General features: G+C 37.5%; 1 protein-coding gene across 35 annotated transcripts in view; it reads right to left on the bottom strand.

Annotated features, from left to right (window-relative positions):
- Nrxn1 (neurexin 1) overlaps nucleotides 1-23,666 on the bottom strand; it is a 1,065,384-nt gene that overhangs the window by 542,941 nt on the left and 498,777 nt on the right. For all 35 annotated transcript variants that reach the window (XM_076942416.1, XM_076942418.1, XM_076942435.1 and 32 more), the window contains 2 exons: nucleotides 18,382-18,763; nucleotides 17,023-17,213 (listed from right to left, as the gene is read on the bottom strand). In XM_076942416.1, the coding sequence (XP_076798531.1) occupies nucleotides 17,023-17,213; nucleotides 18,382-18,763 (573 nt within the window). The remainder of the gene's footprint in view (nucleotides 1-17,022; nucleotides 17,214-18,381; nucleotides 18,764-23,666) is intronic.

The raw sequence follows: 23,666 nt of genomic DNA, 5'->3' as shown, positions 1-23,666 counted from the left end.
TCTCTACACTCATTCACTTAACTAAATTCTTCAGGGTGCTTTCATTCTTGTTCAGGACTAAAGACAAAGTATTAGATAGCAATGTGGGACTGAATGAAGAATTCTTGCCTAAGCCTGTATGAAGGACAAACAGTAAATGTTATTATATACTCTATAGGTTGAAGTTATGCAAGGAAATAGTCAAGAGAAATAAAGATGGTAAAGCATTGGCAGAGAGGTAATTCTAAAGAAGGCACACTTCTGTTCCTTTCTGCCTTCTACCATGAGTCTTGTTTCCCAGTTAGTAAGCTTTTTTGCCTGACTGCTAGTGGAAGAAAAGTAGGAATCTTCCTTCTGTGCTACAAAGAGCTGAAAACATCATATTAAAAGCAATTCAGCATCTGATATGAATCTTACACATTCCAAGTTGGGTGGGTAAGTATTTATAACCCTGGGTCTAATTCTCACTTTACTGAAGCTGCACTTAGCTCCCCCACAATTAGTATTGTCTTTATAAAGTTTTCATATGCTAAAGAGTGGTCTTTGAGGTTCCCTGGTGGGCTTCCATATAAAGAGAACAAAGGAAACACTTAAGTGGGCTCAGCCCCATGTACATTACCACCTCATCAAAGATGCAGCTTATCCTTTTGATCCTTGGAGAGATGGAAGGGAAATGACCATTAGCTCTAATGGGTCCTTGCAGGTAAAGGTCTTGTGCTTACAAAGGAGGATATGCTTCTTAATGACCCTCTGTGTGAACAGGGTCTGGATGGACATCCATTAAAAGCCAAGTTTCCTATTCCTATGTAGTTGAGTAGGACCTGCTGCCTTCCCCTTCCTACCACCCACCATATTGACTGGATGTTTGCACTCCTGTCCTTTAAATGGACCATATGCAGAAAAAGGGAGAGTTCAGACATTTTCAGCAAATATTGTGGCAAACATGTACCATGTAGCCAGGCACCAATATAGGGGTGGGGTAAGATTCTAAAAGAAATCTCAATAGTATCCTAATATCAAGACCCATAAACACAGAAGCACTAAGCACCTCTAAGTATCATCTGAAGATAGCAATAGTGAGTGACTAGTCCCTAGTATCTGCGCATGAATGAGTAAGGAAAAATTGTGGGCAAGCTTTGTAGTTATAGAACCTCTGACTCCGTAACTCACTGGTATCCAGAGTGTAAACTTATTAAATTGCGTTACTTCTTTGGCAGTAAGATAGTTCCTCTGTATAGTGGAATTGATGATGCCTACCTTAGAAACACTGAGGATTACAGAGAACATTTCTATGTATTTAGTATACATCTTGCAAGGTACATGGTATATTTCTCATTCTATGCTGATTGCACTGGAAATTCAGACACAAGTCAAATTTGTTCCCGTAGAGTGACAAGTTTCAGGCTTGCAACTACTTCCTGGGATTTATTTAATTTGATTGCATTCATAGACATCAGCATGTGTGAAATGTGTCTTCTATGATACTAACAGGGACGAGGACAGAGGATCTTTTTACCTTTCTAATTTGAAACCAAATTGCACAGAACCTAAAAAAAATCAAGAATTTTGCCTAACAAATAGCTTCTAATTTAGACATATGAATAGATAAAAACAAACAAACAAAGCATTTTATGAAGGCCAAGAGACAATTTGTAGATTCAGGCTGAATGCTTCTTAGACAAGGAGAGAAATGAAAAGATTTATGTGACCTTTCTATGGTGGGACATTGTGGGAGAGCTGAGGTCAGAAGGTACAGGACACATTTTTACAAGGACATAAATGTAGATGCAAGGCTTTGGGTGCAGTACAGGGGCACTGTGAAAATGAAGTGAACATGGTGTTTGGGTACGTAAGCAAAAGATCAGGGGAGAAGACATGGTTGGAAGAGAAGAATATTCAACTTCTTATTAAATACTCTCAATAATGTCAGATAAAGAAATGTCAAATGAAGACGTTTGAGGGAAAAACAATAAGACACAATGAGTCTTCTACCTATTGGTTATTTAAAAAAATATTCAAAATAAGAGATATGTGTTAGGGGAGGAGACACAGATGGATAGAAGAATTGGTATATGAATGTGAGGTGAGAAAGAATACTTGACATTACAATGTAGTATTTGTATACTTGTGTGTTATAAAGGGTCCAGGATTATGAACTAGGCTCAGAGAACAGGGATCAAAGCTAGGATCCTTTGCAGAACTTCAACCAAAACCAAATAAATGAGGTGGTGAAAGTGATTACTTTCTCTATGAAAACAGGGAGCAGAAGAAGGCAATTAGAGCAAGTATCCCAGCTCAGCCTCACAGCAGCAGAATGTAAGTGTCAAGGTAGAATTAATTTTTTGACCCAGCTTTCTTGTTTATTCATATGTACTTTGCCTCTTAAACATCTCACTTTTATTTTAACTAAAAAGAGCATACATTAAAAAAAAGACACATGCTTTTTAGATGTGAATAGTTATGTCTACAGAAATATGGGCTTTCACATTATCATTTGGGGGAGAATTAAACTCATATACTCTCACTTGTTTTTCTATGGCTTCATTGAAGAAAAATCTAATTCTAGATGCAGGGTACTGTAATGCTTTCATCATTCCTTGTGATTCATTGATAAACTGACTGAATCTGCCTACATTAGATTCTGAACCTGATCTCCAAGCAGAGTCTCCATCCTTTCCCCAGGGAACAACTAACCTCTATTCTTAAATCTGTATCCTTATCTCTAGTTTTAACCTTTTCTTGATCCACCACAAAGTAATGCCCTCAGATCAGATCTTTTCCCAGTATATCAAGGAAAATATTCTTGGGGAAAAATTATCTGAATGTATTTGTATGAATGTTGTTCTCTGTTGGAAAAAATCATCTGCAATCTTTGAGGATAAACACTCATATATTAACTTTGTTTCTAGAAACAGAATATCAATTTGATGGTTTCCAAAATAGTTTAAAATGAAGTATACTAAATTATTTTTAAAAAGAGCATAGAAAATAGAGAATATTTCTCAAACAAATCTGAGATTTTGAGTACATAAATCTGTACAATGAGTATAACAAGCCTCATATACCCAAGATCATCAAATTATGCTCCATATTTATTTTTTCAGCCAAAGGAGCATTTCAAGTGTATATTTTGTTCTGAGATCTGTGTCTTTAACAGTTCCATGTGAGAAACATTGAAGCTAGCTTTAGAAAGTTTTGCTCATGAGATGCCAAATGGATACTAGTCTGGTTGAAGAGATGTCTTTCAACTTCAGATATCATGGTCTACTCTATGCCTGAAAGGTCTAATCCTGTAGTACTTTAGGTTTTATTCTATAAGAAAATGCCTGAAAAATCTTATCTCTAAACTTACCTTGGATAGGGGTTCCAAAAAAAAAATAATTGTCCATCTGCCTAGAAAAGTAGATCTTGAAGACATCTTGCTTTATACAAATCAAGTTGTGAGTCTCCCTTCTACTCCCTCAAAAAAATTCCCATATTATTCCTAAACTCCATTGTGTATCTCAAACCTGACACTCTACCTACAGCTATAGGTAACTTTCCCAACTCCTCTGACATTGTTCCTCTATTTTCACTTTCATTTATATATCTTGTTTACATTTTTTCTTTTTTTCTTCCAATAATTGACTGTCTGGTAACTGCCTCCACCCACCCTCCTTTTCGCTGCCACTTCGACCTTCCCATTCTGTTGTAGATCATGATTGTTGTTGTTATTATTAATGTGTGTGTGTTTGTGTATGTGTATGCATATGTATTTGTAGATGTGCATATACCACAGGATGTGTGTAGATTTTGGGAAACAACTTTATAGGGTTGGTTTTCACTTTTTACCTAATGCAGATTCTGAGGATCAAATTCAGGTCATCCAGTTTGCCTGGCAAGCGCTTTTACCTTTTGAGCCATCCTACAAGCACTTATTGTGTCCTGGTCTAGTCAATTTCTCACTCCCTCTACAATCTAAACTTGAAGTACCCACACATAAAATATTCTACTAAACTTTAAACTAGTTTTTCCCAGCATTGTTTCCCAGGCAGATAACTGAGATTACATCATACCGTTTATACCTTGGCCTTCTGTCCTCCACAGTTACCTTTGTTTCTCTACTCTTGTCTTTTCCTGCCATTCCATTAGAGTTTGCAGTATACATTACACATTACTCTTCTTATAAATGCCTTGCTTCTGCCAATGTTGCATTTCAAGACTCTATTTAATTTTAATTTTTTACTCAAATTCTACCTCCATAATATATTCATCTAATTTTTTGACATAAATCAGTATCAGTGTGAAATCCTGACACAATTTTGTATTTTTCCCTAAAAATTGGTGTTTTCAGAGCTTTGCAGGTGGATCTCTTTTTTTCAATTTAAAAATAAATATTTAAAGAGATAATCATGGCCAAAGGTCTTTTAAAATCTTACATTCACTTAGTAGGACTCAGGGATTATTAGTCATTTAATGGATGCATAATGAACAGTTCAGATTCCTCAAGGAGTCATCCAAATAAAAAATCATGGTGGAAGATTTATTGATATAGCACTCATAGGTTTCTGGTTGCCTTTATCTGAGAAACATGGAGTAAATTCATGAAGGGATATCTCTTCTACTGATCTCTTTAGTGAACACAGAGATTAGGGCACAAAGCACATTAGGAGAATGTAGTGCAATGACACTGTTGTCTATTGGATAGAGTAATTTGTTGGAGTAAACCATGCATTGTTTTAGTTTACATATGCTGAATTTATCTGTAGTGAGAGATAGAGAAATAAGTTAAGGATGAATAAACAATTTGAGGTATCAATATATGATAGTATAGATTAATCTCTTAGTTTTCTTTTGAAGTTAAAAAAAAGTGTTAATCCCTTATGGGGAATTAGTTGGATACTATCCTCACTTGAGCTGTCTGGGTGTCCAGGCACACCTAGTGCTATGTCATATACAAGTATAACCTCGCTCACGTAGCCCCCATATCACAGTTTACATTATGGAAACATTTTCTCTTTAAGACCCATCTATTTTGTGGCCCTGGTGTTATTTTAGAATGAAGGATGCATTATATTATTCTATATGCATTGCATATAGAACACATCCAAGCAATCCACCACCCCAAGAAATTCGATAATCCCCATTTGTGCTTGCCATTGGTTTGTATGTATCTTACTTCATTCAGGCTTAACTTTGATCCACCACCCACGAATTGCTAGGAATAGAGACCTTCTGCCATGAAAATCCTTTTTCTTGACTATTTTGCTGTTTCTAGGTGGTCTGATCTGACACTTTCCTCCTACATCTAACAAAATATTGTTCCAGATAAAGCAGAAACAACCAACCACAACAACAATAACAACAGAACATATAGATTTCCTAAAAGCAGAGGCAACTGAATTTAAAAATGAGAATATTGTCTATGTGAGCAGGGCCTCTTTGTTTCTTGAATTCACTGGGGGGAGAAAGTTCTAACTTTATCATTATAATATAATCATAAATAGCATCAGTGAAATGCACTCAAGTTTACAAAGAACTTGTATAAGCATTGTTTTACTTGAATCTGCCTGTTGAGGTACCAGTCGTGAATGCTGCTATGTTCCTGTGACTCAGGACAACAATGCCCAAAAATAAGGGAATCACACTGCAAGTCCACTGTTCTGAAACTATGATTCTTTCAGTTAATCCAGCCTGGCTTACACAGCGTGTATTCTAAAGGCAAAAAGCCCATTTCTACAAAGTACAGAAAATTTTGAATAGTTAGAGCCAGTTGAGAAAACTAACAGTGGTCTTAGTGGAATCCTAGAAAGGTGACAGATTCTCAGGACTGAGAGGGATAGATATATCTGCACACTGAGAAATCCCAGGAGAAAATCTACCCAATTTTCTCCCATAATTATAACTACTTGGCATCAACTTATGACCAGGTTAAAATTTTTATAACACAAACATTTAATTTTTTGGAGGCAGGGCCCACTTTTCAACTTCTGTTCACAGATAATAAAGTCAGAAACCTGCAGCTGCCATAACTTAATATTTACATGTGAAGGATAAACAATACAAAAAAGCTGGGGTTCTGATCCCAACATGTTCTATAGCCAGACTTTGAGAGTCAATATTTTCATTATTTTATGGAAATACCAGAAAATGATTTCCATTCTGACATTTAATTTCTAGCTGAAATTTTGAGGAAGAAAAATTATGTATAGAAGAATTTTTGTTTTTCCACGATTCTTTGAGACATAATGTTTTTCCACGATTCTTTGAGACATAACATGAAGACAGAGTGAGTTTATGTGTTTGGCCAACAGACTGAGGAAACTCGGGTGGACATGCAGAATGGAGATCAATGAATGGAAGATGCTATGGAGGAGCATGTGGTCTCTATTGTCTTTTAAATCTACTCTATACTGGTGACATTGGCAGATGGGGCATGAGTTCAGGCAAACGAATCCTTGGCAAGCTAACTTCATTTTGTGGCTTTAAAATTTAAATTTAAGAGAAAGCCAGGTAGAATTTTTGTCAATGCTGATGCTTTTCTTTTGTTGCCAGCAAGCATGCATATCTGTGATCAATAACCTTAGTAGTGGACACTTTCCTCCCTGCTGTGCTTTCCTTTTCCTTTTATGGTATGATACCCACTTGAGCTGCAGATGAGATTGCTACAACCACATATACTAGTAAAGTTTGCATGCAGATTTTCACTAAGCTTGGGAGGGATTTGACTTTTCCAAACTCTTCAGAACACTGAGATGTTATTATTATCTATACCTCACAAGTGAGCAAAGCATTCTCAGGAAGAGGGAGTCACTGGGTCAGTACAATCTTTCCAACATAAGAAGCATGAGGTGGCACCCACAACTCTGTCACCAAGACTACTTTTTTCTCTACTACTTTTACTAAAATTATTCTGAATGACAGGAGGAGAATATGTACAGTGGCCCAGTGTGATGGTGCATGCCTTTAATCCCAGCATGCAAGGGTGAGAAAGCAGCAGCCAGAAGCAGAAAGATAGATCTCTGTGAGTCCTAGGCTAGCATGATCTACAGAGTGAGTTACATGACAATCAGAACTACACAGAAAAACTTGTCTCAAAGAAACAACTTAAAAAGAGAAAGACAGAGAGAATTGAAAATGATTTCTCCCACTGAGTATGTAAAAGTATAAAGTCAGTTACAGGACCTAAGCAAATCTATTGTTTTCTTGAAATTGCTATGCTGTTCTGTCTAATATTTTAAATTTTTAATAAATATTTTATGTTAAATAATTTAATTTTCTCATCTCAAAACAGTTGAAAACATTTGTTTGGTGCATGGTTCTCCTGTTGTTTCAAATTTAAGAAAACTTCTATTTCCTATAATGGCCTATTTAATTCAAGTCAAAAATATATGTATACGTTGGTATACAAGGATAAAGAGTTACATTCATCACTGTTATTCTGGATAGTTAGAAACTATTCAGCAGTATAGAACAATGGTAAAGAAATATTCATAATTTACATGCACTGACAAGAGCTTCTAAAATACCATATATTTACTTTTTCCTTAAGAATGAGACAATTTTTGGTATGTTTTTAACTAAAAAATAGTTTCTTTCTTTTAAGAGTACTGGCTGTTTTTACAGAGGACTTGGGTCTGGTTCCCAACACTAACACAGTGACTCCCAATCACAGTAACTCCAGTTCTAAGACACCTGATACAGTCCTCTATCCTCTGCAGACATGCAGTGTTGTACAGATTTACATGCACAAAAACCCATACAAATAAAACAAAACAAAATAATAAATACTAAAAAAATGTGATTTGAAATAGGCCTTTTCATATAGTGAGTATGCGCTGCTCTCTCAATATAGAGAGACAGCTCCCCTTGTGTTTGGAACTGGTAGGGACTGCACAGAGAAAACATTAGATAACTTGGGGCAGCTAAAGAGAAATGTGAGCATAAAGAATGGATATATTCCTAGGAGTGCTGAGTAAAAGTTGTGAGTGGAAATGTTCAGAGACAAAAGGGCGTGGCCACGCACAGAGGAAGCCTGCAGGACTGCCTGGAGACTGAGGGATGTTAAGTCTGCTTGAGTGAACATAGACATCATTCATAGGGGCTACAGTTAGAACTCACACAGAGAAGTCTCAGATGAACACAGGAAAGGACCATTAAAAAATGAAGATGACATTTGTTGGACCTAGAGCCTGAAGTCACATTTGTCTTCAGTCATCACTTATGCTAAAACAAGAGTAGGAAGAGGCAGAAGTTGCAATACATTGTGCTTTCTCCTGCTACTGTGGCCACTATCATATCTTCATTTCTGATATTTAATTGACCATTTTTGTTTAATTTAATTTTTTAAATATGTGTTTATGCCTGTTTGGGGGAACCTGCTCATCACTGAGGAAAGACAAAGACATTGTTGGGAGTTATAGGCAGTTATGAGTCATGGAACCCATGTGGGTTTTAGAAACCAAATTTGGGTCTTCTACAAAGGTATTCAATGCTCTTTTCTGCTGAGCTGTCTCATCAGCCATCAGTATTTAATTTTTTTATTAAAGTTGGTTTTATAATATTAAATGATTATAGAATTGTTTTAAAAGAGAACTCAAATATATTCAGTGGGCCTATGTATGGTTTAAATACGTCAACACTACCCATTTTGAAGTTATGGCTTGAGGCAAAATATAGCAGTAAGACAAAGGTAACATTATTTTGAATAGAAGTAGAGAAAGGTAAATCTAAGCAAGGAATTTGCTTCATGAGGATACTCAACTTTGAATATTATCATTGTCCATGATTCACATTCATGTTCCAGCAAAAATCAAGTAAATATTATGGACCATCAAGCTTTTCAAAAACAGATGGAATCATGCTTGCTAGTTTTATAATGCAATGGTTTGTGATACAATAGACATAGTGTATTAGTACAGAAAATTATAGTGTCTAAAGTTGCAGAACATCAAAGGATGTCAAAGGGGTCTGTGTGTTGGATGAATGGGGAGGAGTCAGGAATTAGGATTGAAAGGGAGAAGGCACATCCTAAAGATAAACTAGAATTGTTAGTTTCTGATATCTTAGCAACTGCTAAGAAATTAAGAAGTTCAAATTGGTTGGACTGTGTAAAAGTATAATGAAATTTGGTGAAGAAATAAAAAGCAGCTGTCCTCATTGGGGTGAGTACTACAAACTTTCTGATCTATCCAAGACTGCATCAGCTCACTTAATAGACTGTGAGGGGAAATAAACAAGATATTTACATGTAAATATTTGTCGGCATGTGGAATACAATAAGCTTTTAGAGTGCCATACGTACTAGTACTTAATATCATTCACTATCTTCATTGTCTTAGTATATCATTTCATCTTTTTCATTGTTCACCTATAACATGTACATAAGTTCTACATCTACAGCAAGTTTTCACAATTAACATGAAAATCATATTTAAAAAACATATGAAAATATTTCATACTTACTAAAGAGCACATGGTAGATGCTGGAAAGTCATGGGACTTTCTAGGCACATATGGGACATTATAGGTGCTATATCACTGAATTACATCCGATGACAAACTGTATTCTTAGTTAAAATGTAACATTACTTCTTGTATTATGTTTAATTTAAAAAGCACAGCAGTTGATTTAAAAGGCCAAATTTTTAAGCAGACACACTCAGCAGCCATATCCATGTGGTATTAATACCAAGGCCTGATGATATTAGCATGGCCCCTAAGCTGACCTAAAAGTCTGGTCCAGCATGAGAAAACAAAGGGCTATCAGCAGTCCATGGCTATGACATCTGTGCCTTTGTATAGAAGAAAATTTGCAGAAATGTCTTTAGAGCACTTCTGCAGGGTCCTTCATACCAATCAATCCAACTTTCCAGTCTGTTACTATATTAATGAGTTGAGTTTTCTGAAGTGGTCAATAAACTCTAGAATCATTCAGCATCCTAATAAAATATAGATTTGCACTATGGCTGAACCCTTCCAAAGTGAGAGTTCTACTTGAAAATCAGTGTCCCTCTTTTGTGAGATACTAATAGTGTAATACTATCCAGGTGCCAGCTGGGGCTGTCAGTTGTTTAGTTGGAATTATTGGAGCCTGGTATGAATCCTCACAAATCCATTGTAGGCAATTATCAGGTCTCTCTTGCCTTTTGAATATCTTGTGAGTTTCTGGGAGCCTTAGACTATGGCTTTCAGCTTTGTAATCACTGATCCATGGCAATACACTCAAAACAGTTTCACTGACTCAAGTATTTTCTACTCTTTTTTTATACAAATATTTTTCTCCAGGCAGTGGTGGCGCACGCCTTTGATCCCAGCACTTGGGAAGCAGAGGCAGGTGGATTTCTGAGTTCGAGACCAGCCTGGTCTACAAGTGAGTTCCAGGACAGCCAGAGCTATACAGAGAAACCCTGTCTTGAAAAACAAAACAAAACAAAACAAAAAAAACAAACAAAAAAAATACCAAATATTTTAGTGTAACTTGGTTTTCATAGTCTCACCATCTCCCTGAATTTGTACATAATCCTCATACTCAACTTAAGAGGTGGGTAAATCCTGTCCCTTGATTCCTGCACAGAAAGTTAAGATCAACTTTGGGAACCCTGTTAGACTTTCTATTTTGTCCCGAATACCCAACTCAAATATGTCTTTGAACAAACTCAGTAGATGCATAATTACATACTGTGATCTTATCTCTTATCCTCATTTCTGGCCCCAGAGAAGGCTTATGTCCTAGTTAAATCTGATTTTCAAGAACTTGAGTCTAGAATCCTAAACCTAAGTGAGTCTTGATTATCCATTTGACTGAATGACAGCAAGAACATAGGGCTTCATGCTCCCTTTCTCTCTCACCTCATAAAAAGCCAACATGGAATGACAAGGACATCTCAGTTGCCTGGAAAGCTAATGCAGCTTTGCAGATGCTCAAAGAAGAAAATCCTGGCATCTACCAATAGTCGGTCTCTCCTACACTGTGCCCCCACCCATCTCTCTTCTTTCTCTCTCTTCCATGTCTCTCTTGTTTTCTTACAATAGTCTGAGTAGGTTTATACTTCTTGTATCACAAAGTCTTATGTCTCATCTTCTCTTTATTAAAAGGAGAGACATCAGAGTGCCATGAATACTATTTCAGAATGAGGAGCTATTAACACACTAACCTTCCCTAATGACCTAGAAGCTCTTGACCATGAAAGCCCAAGATCTAAGAAGGTTGCTTGATTCATACTTGACGTGATCTAGAGAGAGGACAAAACTGAAGGTTGATCTCTACCTGGGGCTGAGAACTTGCATGTATCTTATTCTTAAGAGTTCATCTCTGAGACCCTGCAGATTCACCACTCTATGTCAAATGCACACATGCCACCATCTTTACAAGTTTAGCTGTCTTACAGTCTCCTTTGGGCATAGTAAACCTGGACTTTGTTCTGAAAGACACATGAAAACAGGGTTACACTTTCCAGGAGCAACTTTTCTAGGGGGAGGTTTCAGGAAAGCTGCTTCTTTATTGTAGGATATCCATAAGCAGGTCTACAACTTCTCCAAGGATGCTAGCCAGGGCTAGTGGGTGTCAGAGCTCAGTCCTTGTTCTCTGAGTAGAAATAAGCACTGGGGAATGGTTCATCCAGACATGGTGAGGGTTAAAGTCCTAGAGCTATCCCAAAAACTCAAGTACAGTATGTGGCTACCTGTGGCTCATCTCTGTCTCACACTCAGACTTGCCACTCTCACGTTCTCTGCTAGTAAGTAAGCAAATGTTTCAGAATGCCTTCCAGTTGCTGCCATCAGTAACAGTTAATTGAGGTTGGTATGAACAATAAAAGTTACTTCCCCTGGTCCATGTTGAATGATAAATTAGGGGACTGCAGAGATGGCTCAGGGGTTAAGGACACGTATAGACCCAGGTTTGGTTCTTATGCATCTAGTGGTTCACAACCATTAGTGACTCTGTTCCAGGAAATCAAATTAGCTCTGCTGACACTGAGTCCTGGCTCCCTCCTCTGTGTGTACAAGAAATGCAAGTACCACATATACATCAATGTACAGGAAGTACTCACACCCATAAAATAAACACATTTTCAATTGTTTTAAAGAATCAGGAAGTAGAAGGTTGTATCTGGAGAACATTAACTAGACACATGACTGGACATATCAGTTATCCAGAGGACATCATTCTAGGCAGGAAAAGATGAAAGAATTAAGCAATATGGAGTTGTCAGTACAGGCTACGGACATTTAAGCTCCAATACTATATGCTGGCCTGGGATACATACATGAACAGAAGAACACTCAGAGTCAGTGTTAGGCAGGTCACAGACAACTGTGTGCACCAGGGGAGAATGTCTTCCTAGAGTGGGAGAGGAGAGAGTTGATGAAACCAAACTGTCGGAGGTTTGATAGTCAAGAGAACAGGTTTGGGTTGATTGCTGCAAAGCCTGGGAATTCAATGGAGTCATCAAAAAGAAATAATGGTTTCATGTCTCAAGTTGTCTTCCAAGTAACCCTGCTGTAATTCTTGTGTGGGGAAGGGAATAACAAAAATGTCAAGAATGACTTTGACAGACCCACTACCTTATTGTCTGTGTTTTGTGTTGTGGTGACTTCCTCTGAAGTGGTCCCTTTTCCCACTGAGCCTCCATTCTCAACTGCACTGCAGCCAAAAAACAAAACAAAACAACAACAACAACAAAAAAAAACCCACTAAAGTGTACTGCCAATCATATTGTCCTCAGCTTCTGCAGGATGTTCAAAGCCCTACTCCATCAGAAGCAAAACACCCTGCTTCCTTCTGAGACACAGAGAGCCTTAGAAATGCAACATTCTTCTCAGGAGGTTTGTACTGCATGCATGAAAGATCTAATTGGGCATTTACAGCCAATTTGTACAGAAGTGAGATGAGCCATTACAGCCAGGAACGTGCCTGCCGCACTCTAGAACCCATGGGACAGGTCCACTCACTGTGTTTAAATCCCATGTTTGAGGGAATTTGAGAGTGAGATAAAACAGAGAGACCCAAAGCTGAACCACTGCCGGGATGTAATGTTATCTCAGGGCAGTGCCAGCAGGCAGGGTAGAAAAGGGCTCTCAAAGGCATGATGATATTTGGGAAACAGGACTAGGGGGAGGGAGCAGGTGCCAGGGACACCCAGGTCTTCTGGAGATCCTATGCAGCAATTAGAACAAACTCCTTACCCTCATAGTTAGCCACTGAAAAGGTGTCTTATCTCTTCAATTTCCCAAATAGATCCTTAAAATAACCTCACACAAATTAAGAAAATGTTAGTAAATCTCACTACATCATAAACAAGAAGGTAACAGGTATTTCTTCCACTGCTAATATCAGTCTGGTTCTACAGCTAGGCTCAAAGTCAAATTCTTATCTAAACGCTTCCTATTTGAGCAAAAGAATCTAGGCAAGAAAAATGGGCTAGGTTGAGGCCTGTTTGTTACCAAAGTCACACATGCCAAACAATAAAGCTCAGACATGTTTAAACATGATCAAAACTTCGGACATGACACCCCTCAGTAAAATGTTTTTCAAAGCGCAATGTGAAAAGGTAGATCAGGCAGGCAGGCCTTGTGTTCAGGTCCAGAGAGTGAGGGCCACTAGGAAACAGACTGCCCTGAGTTACAAAAGATAGGAACATTGACAGGATATGTGCGAATCTCCACTGAGAGGTGGAATCTGTTGGAATGGAAAGTCCTGGCTGATTAGGGAGCCTTTTAGTGGCTTGGGCATGGGAAACACAATAGCCAGCAGTTAACTACCTTTGGGCTAAGATTTGAATGGAGATATGGAAAATGCTAAAAGGAGATGAAGAAGGAAATAATTTTGGATTTGTAAGAGGGATAAAGAAAGAGAAGGGGACAAAGTGTTCACCACCTGGCTGACCTAGATGTAGCCAGACTTACAAGGTGTAATTTTGCTAAGTGGCCACCCGAGGGCACTGTCTGCTATGCACCCAGGACCATCCATGGTAGGGCCCAAATCAAATTCAAAAAAGCTTCAATTTGCTGATGGATTAAGTTAATACTTAAATAAGGACACACATGGAAGCTGGAGACCCAAACCTATTCGTCTGTTCTATTTTTAATTCTTGAACTAGATAAATGAATAAGCAAGACTGACCTCAATTCAAATTCCCGGACACTAATAAAGATTACATACAATAACCTCATTTAAATCCATTGAGTATTTAATAGGGATTCAATAAATATCGGCTCCTTTCCATATGCTTTAACATACAAGTTGCCAAATTAGGACAAGAGAAGCACACAGAGGGATTGCATTATCTCACTAAAGGGGTCAGTACTCAAAAAGCTCCAGAATAAATAGAGACGCATTATGGAATCAGTCAAGAACAAGTAAATGCCGTGTCTTTCCTTGCATGCTGTCGCATGTGTGTAATAGCCAAAGGGAACAGACCTCAGCAGCTGGGAATAAAGATGAGAACAACTGTATCAGCAGGGAGAGGCATACACCCACAAGACTGTGGCAGTGCTAGGAAGATCATTTGAACAAGGTCATCAGCATGGAATTCCTTTTTTGGAACAACCCTTAGGTTGAGACTTGTTTGTGACTATTTCCATCTGAATTGAGGTGGGGAAGAGAGAGGTCTGGGTTTCACATTTCTACATTTACAAGATGAAACACAGTAATCGACAAAAGCCTACATTACTGTCAAGGCTAAATGTGAATTTTACATTCTGGAAACAAAGACATTCTGTTTGCCTGCACAAAAGAAGCGAGTTAATCCCCTCCCAAACATCATGTAACATAGTGCATGGCCCTATGCTGCCCTCTGGTGTTTCTTTTAGGTATAGTAATGCAAGTGAAAGCGTCAAGTATTTGATTTAGCCAAGTGAATTGAGATGAGGACTGACCAAAGTCAAATCAATTAAAAACTGACTTAAAGTTTGTATAACATAAATTGTGCCTTGTTTCAGGATGCTAATGCACGGTGTGTAGTGAGAACCTCTAACTAGACACCTGTTAACAGTTCCTGGGCATCCTTGCTGAGATATTCTGAGAAAAACATGGAATTCTGCACTTCAGGAACTAACAGGCATGTGGTGTAGCTAAGCTGGCTGCTCTCACTTAGAGAAATAAAGACTCTTCACTGATTTGAGTTAGGTGTGGATAAATCAGAATAAGTTTAATTCTCAGAGGGTGAGTGTCAATGAAAATAAACCCACTGACTCAGATGAAGTGATTTTCCTGTTTCCTGCATTCCTACATGACTGACATGCACAGTCACTTCCAGCAATGAAGTCCTGCATGTCTCATACCCATAAACCCATCCTAAGTTCCCATGGTTGCCCATTAAGGAAAGAAAAACAGCCATTGGTTGTTTTCACTTGTGCTTCCTGTATTCCATAAACATGGCTTCCTCAAAGAGTCTTCATGCTCAGCCCAGTTTCAGTACCCACATGTGATACCATAGCTTCCCTCCCTGTCACACCCTGCATGTGAGCGCTCAAACACAGTGTATTCCTTGGGATGGTAACTTCGTGGCAGGACCTTGCCATCCTCTCTCACGCTCTCCACTCTCAGCAGAGGTCAGTGCTCAGTCAATAGCATCTGGCTAGCACTCTAGTCCTGCAGAGCAAGGACATGATGTGCTACAGTGTGCTCTCTCTCCAGAGTGTTTCTTGGTATTGCTGTTCACATTAAAAGTCACAGATCTACTTATAAGCTGAAACTTCAGCCTAGTCTTAGGGAGCAGTTCTCATTTTGTGACCTCATCGGAGAGGGCTGAAAGCACAGTGGCTTCACAGGATTTAGCAGGATAATTATCGGTATAAAAAAATAAATAAGTCGACCTAAAGAGGTAGATCTATAAATAGGAGGGCTTCATACACAAGCATGAGACCCACAGTTGGTATCCCAGAATCCACACAAACAGCCTTGCACATGTCTGTAAATCAGTGCAGAGATGCAGAGGCAAAACAGGAGTATGGCTGAGGATTCTTAACCTAAGAAGAGACTGTGGCTCTAAGGAATATGGCAGAAAATGATGGCATTAAGACACCCAACATCCTTTTTAGGGTCCAAATCTGCAGTAATTCACACAGGAATGTGCCTCTGCACCCACACACACACACACACACACACACACACACACACACATAAAAAAGACTCACACTTTTATCAGAAAGAATCCTCTTGCAGCCTACTGTTAAGCTTATATCCATTTTAATAAATAAAAAGCAAACATTTGCTTTTAGAAATTGCTGTTGCAAACATCTGAAGAGACGCAATCTATGCAATATCATTGCTCATGATCACAAGCTGTGGCTATAAGTACTGAGTTCTTCAATCAATGGTGAACCCTATGCTTCTAGTCATTTGAATCTCTGACATGGCCGCTGAGGTCACAAGTGATAAACATGTATGTGTTCTGAGATCTCTCTGAAATAAACCAAGCATTATTTCATTAGCTCGTAGTTGGCCTGTCCACTACACTGAACTTCAGCCTCCCCCTTTCCTTAGAAATGGCCTCTTGAGTCCACCATGCAAAATGAGGGCATCCTCTGAATACCAATCATGTGTGCATGTGTGTATTAGGAATGTGGTAAGGAAAATAAAACTAAGAATGATTACAAAGGATAATCCAAGCTCAGAGACTTTGGTAGAAGGGTCTGAATTCATCCAGGAAATCTGACCAAAACAGGGGAATAAAACTAAAAGGGTCTAGAAGTTCAATATGTACCTGGTTCTATTAAATTCAAATTGATAGGAAAGGATTGGGACTGAAGAAACTTACAGGTGCCTACTTTTCCTAACAATATCAAGATTATGAACACATTTTCCTCATTTTTAATTTTTAATCATGCATGCATTCTTAGGTGTTGCATTTTTGAACTGTTATTAAAAATGCATATGTCCGTGCCACATTAAAGGAAGAACAGAGACTTGTGTGTTGTATTATTAATCATGTGCAAAAACTGAAAGTATGTATGGTCAGCCTTTGCAGAAGGCATCTGCATGTGCCCTAAGCAAAGGTTTGCCTTTGCTCATGTACAGATGTTGGAGGATGCTGGCACTATGACTTAGACAGTACTTACTCTTGAGGTCTAAATTTCTGGCTCCCGCAGTGATTTGTGTTGTGATTTTTGTGTCAATCTTTACTGTGTGAAGATTGCTGGTGTCCCTTGAAATCATCACATTGTGCCACTGATTGTCATTGAGTGGTTTGTTTGAGCTCCCTTTGATGAGGTTAGCACCATTTCCCAAGTCAAACACATAATGCAGGTACCTAGAGAGAAAACAAAATGGAGAAAAAAGCCATTGTTTTCTGAATGAACAAGGGTAGTAAACAAGACATCACACATGAACACTTTCAGGTGAATTCATCCTTCTAGGGTCTTAAGACAGAGTTGGCTGCATGACAAACTAAAAGGAGACAGTATCTATCACCTTTTACTAGGAATTCCTTACTTCCACTGTCTTCTCATTTGGTTAATCACACTGACATGGCAATTTTTCTCAGGGGAGGTGTATTCCCAAGTGTCAACACCATGCTCTAATGAATATTCCCTACTCCATTTGTCTTTCGGTTCCACCAAGACCCCCTAAAAATGTGTAATGTGTGCATGATCATCCCAGGAACTGATTGTCACAGTTAGGTTCTATGTTGCTATGTGTGTGTGTGTGTGTGTGTGTGTGTGTCTGTGTGTGTGTGTATATATATATACATATATATGTGTGTATATATATGTATATACATATATATATGTATATAAAGAGAGATAGAGAGAGAGAGACAGAGAGAGACAGAGACAGAGACAGAGACAGAGAGAGACAGAGACAGGGAGGGAGGGAGAGAAAGATTCTAGGTTGGGAGGGATCTGAGATACACCCAAGGGTTACAAGGAAAACATATATATTTGTGTTACCTGATGTATTATCTAGTCTATAGTAAGTGTACAATAATGTTCACTGAGTGGATAAATAAATGTCCAAATTACTGAAGATGACTTCTTTGGCCATTACACTTTCAAAACGTTTTACGTACACACCATTGTTTCTAAACACAATAATTCTCAAGTTAATTAAAATTTCATCAAATAACTAATATGATAAACTGAATTAGCTACTTATTTGAGCACATAGTGGCCTACCAATTCCTGTGTAGAATTAGTGTCTCAGGAAATCCACATTTGAAGTATGAAGTCACTGGAGATCTACCATGAACTAAAACTGATCTGTCCTCACACATATACCTGTATGTACAAGCGACTGCATTGTTTTCTATTTACTAAAGATACCCAGTAAAGGTTAGGAACAACTGAGTAACTTGACTTCCTCCCCCTGCCTACCACTGTATTAAGTCAACATACTGTCTTTCATATAGAATTTGGATATTAACATTCACGTTTATGTAGTGTTTTTTTTCTCTTTTTATTGAACTGACATGTACGTACCCTTTAACTAATTCAACTACAATAAAGTCATTTCCATCCCCACTGTTATACAGAATTAGTCCATCCAGGGATGTTGTCTTGAATTGGAAAAATAGATGCATAGAAGTGTAGGCTTGCAATGTAGCTAAGGCAACATAGCTCGATTTGGTCTTGAAGGTGACAGGATCCGCAATGATGTTCCTGAATCCAAACCTGGCGTTGAGTTCACAGTAATCTATATCACCATTTTTACACAAGTCAATGTATGCCATTCCGTTAAATGTCAGGCTTTGCAGGTGCCCAATGAAATTGGAGGGAACAGAAGAAAGATAGCGTCGTTCTGTGATGATGCCCGTCTCTATGTTATGAAACTCCAGCCTTGTATGATCACCTGCCATTTGACCTAAAATAAAACAAAATAAGTGCATCTGAACGATACTTCCAATTTCAGATTTTCATTCTAATAATATATTTCAAAATATAAAAAGCAGATGACCTACTTGATAAATGTTACATGTAGCAAGAATATCTAGGTGATGTTTAAGGGTAAGATAACCATATATAATAAAATCCCCTAGCCAAGTTTTAATACCCATGGAAATTTTAGGTACAATAAAAATTCTCCTTATTCCTGGATATGTTGATGCTCTTCTGTCTTCCTAGGACTTGAAGGGCTAAGGGAATTGGACTATGAGTTAGAAGCCAGCTTGACCTACGATACTGAATTCTGGGCCAACCTGAGCTATATGAAAGCTATATGTGTCTTGACATAACAATAGCAATGACAAAATTCTCATTTACATGTTATCACTTTCATAAAAAGTTAAATAAAGGAGGAAACAGAAAAAGAAGAAGGTTGAGAAAGGAGGCAAAGAAGGTTATGGATAGTGATTGTTCTAAAGAACTGCATACCCATTAGCAATCCACACATCTTAGCTTTGTAGTTAGGTAATGTTTTTATTATTTGTTCCTTAAACAGTATGTTATTACATATTGTTCTATACCCTGTATAAATAGAAAAGAACCACTGAATGTTTTTGTAATGATGAACCATTAAGATGTGTTTGAAATAAAAAACATTGTTTGCATTTTTCCTTTGTTGGATATCCAGATTGTCTCCTTGCACTGGTCTCCCAAATACTTTAGAGATAATCTCTGTACCTGGACCATACACCTCAGATTTTTCAGTTTAAATAACTAATTAAGCACAATGCATTAATTCAACGCACACTTGATTCTTAGGAGAATACAAGTGTCATGAGCCTACACAACCACAAGAGACCATCTCAAACATCCAAGTGGGTTGTGGGTTTGCAGCTTTACTCAGTGACTACTCCATACAGTTCCACTTCTCCTCTCTCACCATATTGCTCTGTCAGTCCCATTAATACTCACACCAATACCATATTTACCTTGGAGTAATGATCATATCTTCCTATAACTTCAAAATTAAATAAAAATATAATAACTTTGTTTCTAAGGTATAAAATACAGCATCCATGAAAATTAATTCTTTCCTGTGGATCATTTATAACCTCTTATTCCCCACTAAACCATGTATGCCTCACGTTCTGCTGCAACTCACAAAGGTCACTTAAACTACAATCAAGCCCTTCCAACCAAGTTCTTGGCTAGTTTCCCTATCCACTTTGGCATAATTGGAAAATTTATTAAGCTCATCCTATGCTATCATCCATGATATTAATGAAAACCTTAATTAGGGCCAACATCAGAATCAGCCCCTGAGAGGAGGCATTGAACCATTTTTCTAAGCTTAATGAATATTGGAACTACCTATGTGGGCTTCCACTAACACTCTCACAAGCTTTTATTTGGTTAGTAAGAACAACAAAGTTGCTGGGTAGTACACAAAACAGTGCTGTAAATAAAATATAACAGACATACTTGGTTATATAAGAAAAGTGTTTATGTTATCAATTGACTTTAATGATTTTAAATTCATTAGTGCAAAAGAAGTCTCCTGAGCTGTGCCTAATTCGTACCCTCTGGGAATCATCCTTTCTCCAAGATCCTTCAGCTCTCTTTGTTATGTTTTCTTTTTAGTTATTGGTTTGATTTGATTTCCTCTTTACACGGTGAGAAGTAAACCCATACTTTACTGAAGATGCCTATTTTCCCATCCACATACTTCGAAGCTTCTGGTTACGTTAGTTCAGTAAAACACTCTTACCTTCTTAGCAATTCTAAACTTTCATATAACATCATTTTGCTTTGCTCTTCAGTCTTTCTCAATGTCCTTACTACTACTCTGTTACCAAAGAGGAATCTTTGGTAACTACAAAATCAGTCTTTAATAATTCTCAAGCTTAGAGCCATACAGGCATCAGCAGCATTGAATTAGTAAGCTACATGGTATAGGGAATATAAAAAGACTGAAAGCCACTGAGGCATCAGTATTGATGATGTTGACTTTTAATATTTTTTGCAGTAGCAAAGATTTGAGTTGTAAGTTAGTTTATCGCAATTCTACAGATGAAGTTTTTAGATACTGAATGAGTTAAAACCATGAGCAAGTGAGGTTGGTGGCTCATACAAGATTAGAAGGTTGCTGATTATAAGATTTTAGGGGGGTTAAAGAGGCAGAGGACATCACACACACACACACACACACACACATGTGTAAAGGTAAAGAATCTGAAAATTTTTGTAGATACAGTTGGAAAGATTTATTAATGATGTGGGAATGAATTTAAGAAGAAACATGGTAAGTGCTGGTTCACAGGTTTGATTTAGTGCATACAGGGTTTCTCATGTTCAGTGAGGGCACACATCAGCATACACAAATAGCACATAATCACAGGATATGTATAAGAAGTAATGAAATGAAACCCACTGACTCTCAATTTAAGGAGACCTCAGAGTTTGTGCAACCACTTCTTATCTAAGACCTGGAACCCTCCATCTTTGCCCTGTCTACTTGAATTTCTATCCTCGTTAATTAAGGTGAGTTTCAGACATTCTCAAGAACAACAAAGTATATACTTTCCATTTTCAACAAATAGGAATAGAATTACTATTTCTGTACTATGTTGAAAAGCTACAGGGCCTAATATGAAGGGTCTCTAGTAATTTATTCCTTAAAATTATTTCTCTTTATAATATGTTATTTAATAAAAGTCCCTATTACTTTCCTGATTCATGGTGGCTTCAAGTGGCCACCACGTTCTTTTATAACATACCACTTTACACCTGATCATCAGCCCTAAGTTCTCACACTGAATTAGGAAATCTTTTATACTATGTAAATCAAGGTTGAATTCTTATTATGGTTAAATATTCGGTTCTTGAGATCTACAGTAACAACAACAAAAAGAAATAAATCCTGGAAGGAAAAAAGAAGCAAATAATATAATTTATTGGTTACAACAATAAAGCAATTCCAAAAGTATTTCAGATGCACCGTCAGGTTGAATAAACAAATAAATGGTATCCAGAATTCTCACATTAAAGGAAAATGCATGGGCATATGAAATAAGGAAATCAGGAGACAATGCTGTAGGCACAGCGATAGCAGTGTGAATTCATGTTTCCTAAAACATGTCTATGTGCATGTCTGTATACATAAGCATTTAATATATATGCATGCATGTACATTTATACATTTATGTGGGTATAGATACACATGTTTGCAGATACTTCTAATTTGTACTTGCTCAGAAAATCATATTACATATTCATATCACAAAGACACCTAGTAAGATCTGAGCACATTTTACCACACAGCCCCTGTACATAAGGCTCAGGGTGGTAAGAAGATATTTCATGGAAGCTGCAACCATGAAATCACAACAATATGGCTGCTTGAGAAAGACCTAAACAATGATACCAGTTGACATGTCAGTGAGAATGAGGGAGCTCTCAATGTGTCCTACTGCTAATTGAAGAGCTACTGGTAATTAACAAGTCCTTAGCTAGAATTAGTCTTCCCCAGAGATAATACTGTAATGGGTAATTCAATACTAAGTGGTTAACTCTAAACACATACATACAAGCAATGCTAAGTGGACTCAGTAGGTTGTATTTATGTTTATATATGGTATTCATGTATGTATATATAATTAATATGTATGTATTATATAACCATACATATGCACATATATTATTTACATATGTAATTATGTATTTTATTGTGATATATATTATACATATATAATATTATATATAGTTTTAAAAAGAGGGCATTGCCCTATCTGCATGTACATCTGCATGCCAGAAGAGAATATCAGATCCCAGTGTAGATGGTTGTGAGACACCATGTGGTTGCTGCAAATTTAACTCAAAATTTCTGGAGGAGCAGATAGAGCCATCTCTCCACAGTGCATACATTTTAAAGGGAGTGGGAGATACAGGAGAGGTTGAAGGGAAAAAAGTAAATTAAGTTATTTATATTTTAATTTAAAGTAAAATAAATTTTAAAGTAACCTAAACTAACCTAACGATAAAAAGAGAATAAAGAGGGGGAAAAAAAAAAAAAACCTTAGACACGCTTCTCGGCTCTTATAATAATAGCATTTCAACAAAAGATAACCTACTTCTCTTTGAGGCTCAGTTTCGTCATCTTTAAAATGTCTATGCCCTATCTGCTTTACGGGATAAAAGACACTCGAGCAGAACAATATTCTGCCGTGATTTTTGCATATATTGCCCTTGATTTCTAAAATTCAAGGTCTTGACTTTAAATCTTCTGGATAACACCAAGTTGCTTCAGCAAATAATGTTAAAAATTCCATTTTCTTCCACGAGCTGACCTTAACTAAAATCAACTGACCTCCAGCAGACACTCTGCCTTAGGTGACTGTTTCAGAGCCTTTTATGAATGACGATGGTATTACATTTATAAGATTATTTTTCTTTTTACATCTATTGCTTTATTTTTCCCTTATATTGAAAATAGATTCATTTCTCACATAATATATCCTGATTACAGTTTTCCCCTTCCTCTATTCCTGCCAGTTCCTCTGCACCCCAACCCCCCAACCCATCCAGATTCAACTCCCTTTCAGTCTCTCATTAAAAAACAACAGGTTTCTGAGGGATAATAATAAAATATAATAAAACAAAAAGTATCACATCGGAGTTGGACAACACAAACAAACAACAAAAAGACCCCATGCAAAGTTTCCAAACACACACGTGGCAGGTACAACAGCGCCTCCTGCAGTCATTTAAGGGAAACACAAGCGAGGCTCCTTTCCACATTGGGGCTCTTCCCACAAGTCCAACACACAGGGAAAAAAAATTAGATAGTCACAAATACCGATGAAATAAATGACAATGACAGCTCT

Source organism: Arvicanthis niloticus, chromosome 11, assembly GCF_011762505.2.
Source record: "Arvicanthis niloticus isolate mArvNil1 chromosome 11, mArvNil1.pat.X, whole genome shotgun sequence".
Lineage (NCBI taxonomy): Eukaryota > Metazoa > Chordata > Mammalia > Rodentia > Muridae > Arvicanthis > Arvicanthis niloticus.
Note: the sequence above shows the minus strand (reverse complement) of the source record. Positions and strands in the feature narration are given on the sequence as shown.